This window comes from Clinocottus analis, unplaced genomic scaffold, assembly GCF_023055335.1.
Source record: "Clinocottus analis isolate CAN_PGR_092001 unplaced genomic scaffold, fCliAna1.0.p SCAF_14, whole genome shotgun sequence".
In the NCBI taxonomy this organism is placed as follows: domain Eukaryota; kingdom Metazoa; phylum Chordata; class Actinopteri; order Perciformes; family Cottidae; genus Clinocottus; species Clinocottus analis.
This window is the reverse complement of record NW_027175865.1, coordinates 1,106,096-1,111,095: the sequence shown is the minus strand read 5'-3', so window position 1 is coordinate 1,111,095 and position 5,000 is coordinate 1,106,096. Positions and strand designations below refer to the sequence as shown.

The following is a 5,000-nucleotide window of genomic DNA, read 5'->3' as shown; positions in this document are numbered from 1 at the left end:
GACCATATTTGGAATGAGGAAGAGCGACGTGGAGACGCCGTATACGACTCTGGTGTCGACCTGTCAATCACCTTGTAGCCCCGCCCCTAAAGCGGCCCCTGCTTGACCACTAAATGAACATCATGCTGTCTTGAAGAAGACTTCAAACTAGAGACCTGGGACCAGCTGACCGGCTGCCTCTTTGCAGATATCAAAGCATCCACAGTAGAAGAAATGTCATGAGTTTTCTCTAAAAAAAAAAAACACACACACTGAAGTAAGAGTAAAGAATATGCTGCATTAAAGCTACACGGACAAGTAGAATTTACTCTAAAAGGTTGAGTACATAAACGTCTCATCCCTTCCAGCCCCCCCTCTCACACTCTTGAAGTCCACACTCGGTGACGCATGGCTCTGCTTATTACCAAGTGGCAGGTGGAAGTGAGGGAGGTCATGTTAAACAATTACTGAAAGCAACAACCTCGCTTATTATCTCTCAATCAATTACAGCCGGGCCTTTCACAGCTGAAAAGATGGCTGATTTAATTATGAGATTGGACTGGCCCCGCTCGGTGACTGAGAGAAGGGAATCGAACCGTGACACAAATACCAAACTCCCCCGTTGGTCCGTTTGCGTCTCCATGAAACGTCTACATTAATATGAACTATAGTCCTATGTCTCTTTCTGAATCTTTATTCCTAAATTACAAAATAAGGATGAAATGTTCAGATAAAGGTAATGACTTCTATACAACCAGAGGAGTCGCCCCCTGGTGGTCAGGAGAGAGAATGCAGCATCAACACATGAAGCATAGACTTCTATACAACCAGAGGAGTCGCCCCCTGGTGGTCAGGAGGGAGAATGCAGCTTTAACACATGAAGCATAGACTTCTATACAATTCATACACTTTTAATGCACGTGGCGGTACTCGGCCCTTGAACACCATTTCAGAGGTAATATATTAACGACATGAATCTGTAGTTTTGTCACTTTTGTCACTTGCTGTCCTCCTGGATGTCAAACTGCCGGCTGGACTTGGTGGACTCCAGCATGAGTTCGTACAGCTGGCCTATCTGGTCGTCCTGGAAGCTGCCGAGCTTCCCCTCCGACAGGTCGGCCCCGAACCGGACGGCGCCGCTTCGCTCGTCCGCCGCCTGCAGCACCTGAGCCTGCAGGGTGTCCTTGTAGTTCTGTGGGAGGGGGGGGGGGGGGGAGCAGACAGGAAGCAGCCGGGTTTAGCACCTGGTTCAGATTCATTCATAAATATCATAACGATCACCATCGCAAACAAAGAGGTGAGCGTTTTAGTCGACCTCTGTGCCTCACCAGGGGGCATTTTGGGCTTTTTATATTGAACATATTTCAACCGTAGCGCATATAATAAGTCTAATAAACTGTGCAGCCAAAACACTCAGACCCTTAGCTTGGTGAAGGTGGAAATTAATTAATAAACAGTATTTTTACAGCAATTTGGGTGGTCAAATAAATTAGCAGAATTTCACCATTGGCTAATATACATTTCTGCAGTTCCCCTTTCAGCCACAAGGGAGCGCCTGAATGTTCCTATCCATCCATAACACCAGGTGAGGTCAGAAGGTCAAGCATTTCTGAGGGAGTGGATTCAAATTCAAGCATATTCCTTATCTTGAAAACAAAAAAGAAATAATAAATAGTCAGAGCCAAAACTTTAAAAAATTAAATAAGGAACCAGACCACAGCTCTTGAAGGGTCCATCTCTCATGGACGTTTTACTTTTCCCAGACAGATGTTTTGGACTCAAAGCGAGTGACTGTTGACTCAGACTGATGAGCCCCGACATACATCATACATCCTCCAGCACATCTCTACTCCTCACCGAGTCCATCACAATTAGTCCTCCTTGAATGGGGAAGAAAAAAATATGTTTCTGAATGAATATGAATATGAGTGAATTCAAAAAGAAAAAGCATCAAAAGTATTTCTACAGTTGTGTCACTCTGCCGGTCACTGGCGTTGGTTGAGTGTCGGCGCAGCATTATGTTAGCACATCTATGCTACGCTAGCTGCTGAAGCTAAGCTAAAAGCATAACAAGCCTCCAGGGGAAGCAAACGGGTGCGATCACAGAGTCTGTCCCGTGACGCCGCGGGGGCTTAAAGACATCTGGGGCTCAGCAGATAGTTTATTTTTGGTGGAGGTGAACACTTGAATAATGTAGTTCGTCCCCGTTCATGTGAATGAGGAGGAGGCGGGGCTAAAGGCAGCGCTCGTAAAGCCTCATGGGTTCCTCACCGCATGCAGCGCCGAGCAGCTTTTCACAGGAACGAGCCTCCAGCGCCGTGTCCGGTGGCCTTTACACATCCAGGAGGGATGCAAATGCTGATTTATCTTTTTAAATGACTGCAACCGGGAACAGAGACGACCGCCGTTACAGGAAAAGTGTTCTTTAATTTCATTGTCTTACGTCTGGATCGCCAGTGAATGTCTTCCAACTGCCTTCACAGCTAAACCAGTTTGACATCCTTCAAAAACACACAAACAATCACATTCACTTCCTTTTTTTAAAAATAAAATGTCTCTTCGGGGGAAGCTGGTTTGGCCCAGCGGAGCAGAGTTATTAGTAGCAGAGAAGTCCCATGATGCCTCTGGGTTAATGGATTAAAACGCCGAGTGTTTCCAAACGTCTGTGTTTATCTGAGGGAGCTTCTCCTCTCCGAATGGACGGAGAGGAGGAGACCGTCAAGAGGAGTGTGTGTTATCAGGAGAGGAGTGTGTGTTATCAGGAGAGGAGTGTGTGTTATCAGGAGAGGAGTGTGTGTTATCAGGAGAGGAGTGTGTGTTATCAGGAGAGGAGTGTGTGTTATCAGGGAGAGGAGTGTGTGTTATCAGGAGAGGAGTGTGTGTTATCAGGAGAGGAGTGTGTGTTATCAGGGAGAGGAGTGTGTGTTGTCAGGGAGAGGAGTGTGTGTTCTTAGGGGACTCTGTTACTCTCATTACCGGATCCATTTTGGTGTCTATGTGTGAGGCGTGTGGGCATTAGATGTGTGTGTTCTCTCCTAATGAGCCGTGTGATTGGACCCCACAAAAGGAAGACCTTTGTTTTGGTCTGAAGCCGATGGGGATTCCTGATGAATGTAATTACTTTATTTGCATCTCACTTGAAATAAAACTAATGTCCACCCTGGCCTCCGCCATCGACGAACTTTCCCTCGTTGATCTGATGCAACTACCGACATGTAGAATGTATTTATGACACATTTAATATGTCAGATCTTTGGTGATGATATTTCATATAAGGTCCATATATGATGACACTGTGGACATGTAGTGTCAACTGGAATCACTTTTCACATCATTTGCAAACTAGTTTCTGAGGGTTATCTCTCTACGCATCTTTATAAATACATAACGGCACCACAGACGTTCAGAGGTTCATCCCAGACCTTCACACAGCCCGATCAGCTGATCAGGACCCAGCCGGTGCGGTCCAGGCGACTGCATCAGGGAGGGGAAGTGTTTTGTCTGTGTGATAAAAGCCGTCGGTCCGGCTCAGGTGGTTTTCTCGCCAATTCATCACGAGCAACTTTGTCGTTTTGTTGTTGTCGGTTTTCGGCGGCGACGATGCGGCACATCGACCTTCCTCTTTTTTATTTCTCTGGACATTTCCAACTGGAATGCCTCGCAGTGGTTTTTAGTCAAATTAAGTTTTTGCCCAGAGAGGTTTTCCATTTGAAACGCAGCCAAAGGGAAATGTGTAAATATGACAAGAAGCCAGTCGTCCCCTGACGGGAGCAGTGCAAATGGGCTCTGGGTTTGAAAACAACACGTACTGATAGAAAGAGTTACCTCCTCCCCGGTGGCTTCGCAGCTATGGCAATGACAAAAGGACCTCTCAGGAATCCATCTGCAATCACCATCTCCTTCATTAGATAAATTGGCTGCAGATGGGTGATTGTCATCCCCCGGCAGAGCGTAATTGTGCAGGAAAACATTGTCTCTCCCCCCGTGGTGACATAAAAGAGGAGCTGGCACGCTCGTGGTTATTTTTGGGAACTTGGAGGACGAATTGCAAACACGCCGACGCCCCACCAGCGCATGCAGGTATCGGTGTGCTGGTCTGCACCGCCTCTGGTCTCACTGCAATCACACGCAATGAGGCAATGCAAATGCTTATTTGGGGTTTAAAATAAGACTTTGAAGGTTCTTCTTGACCAGAAGTCAGTGCTTTTTGCATCTGTGATGCAACAGGGAGAGCCAGTGATATTCAGTACATTACTCCTCTCACACATGGCCACGCCTCCAGGAAGAACCTCGCCCTTTGAACGACATTTTGCAATGGACACTACTGGACGATACCACTGCTATACTGGTGAAGAAGATGCTGATTCAAGAACATGTTCATGTGTTAAAGTCAACATTATTCAAAATAATATCAGCCATACGAGCTAATCATTGTGCATCCAGTAAATCCATCACTGCATGATATTCTACTGCGGCTACAAGCTCTGGAACAGTCTGAATAAACGGGCCTCTTACTACCAAGCTACCGACAACGATGACCTTCCAGCTCAACATGTCTCTGTTCCTGTAACAGGACAGATGGTGTATGAAATGCATTTTATTCATGTAATAACGGGGCGGGCTCATAAAGTACACTCGGTCCAACAGCGACAGGTGCACAGTAATTACATCGTGAGTGAAGTCAATGTGTGACCCAAGCAGAAGTGTTCAGGACCCTCACACCTCCCACAGCCACCTTGTGGTTACTGGCGCTGCACCGCCACCGTGTGGTGGTGTGGTGGCATCACACCGGACAGGTGACGTCAGAGAGGACGCTCACACAGCAGCTCTTTAACTGCACCATGCAGTCACGTCACAGGGACACCTGCTTCACGTCCTCCAGAGACGCAATGTGGCCACTTTTAGACGACAGATAACACATTATTCATGATTCCTGCACCAAAACTTTTCAGAACTATTCTGAAAAGACACGTTTTGAATTTAGGAGACGAAACAATGTTTTATTTTATAAAAGTCTGTAA

The 5,000-nt window shown here is 46.5% G+C and overlaps 1 protein-coding gene across 3 annotated transcripts in view; it reads right to left on the bottom strand.

Annotated features, from left to right (window-relative positions):
• The window catches only part of sdhaf3 (succinate dehydrogenase complex assembly factor 3), an 8,875-nt gene that overhangs the window by 1,645 nt on the left and 2,230 nt on the right, over positions 1 to 5,000 (bottom strand). For all 3 annotated transcript variants that reach the window (XM_068575663.1, XM_068575662.1, XM_068575661.1), the window contains one exon: positions 1 to 1,171. This exon is cut by the window's left edge and continues 1,645 nt beyond it. In XM_068575663.1, coding sequence (XP_068431764.1) covers positions 977 to 1,171 — 195 coding nt within the window. In that variant the 3' untranslated portion in view covers positions 1 to 976. The remainder of the gene's footprint in view (positions 1,172 to 5,000) is intronic.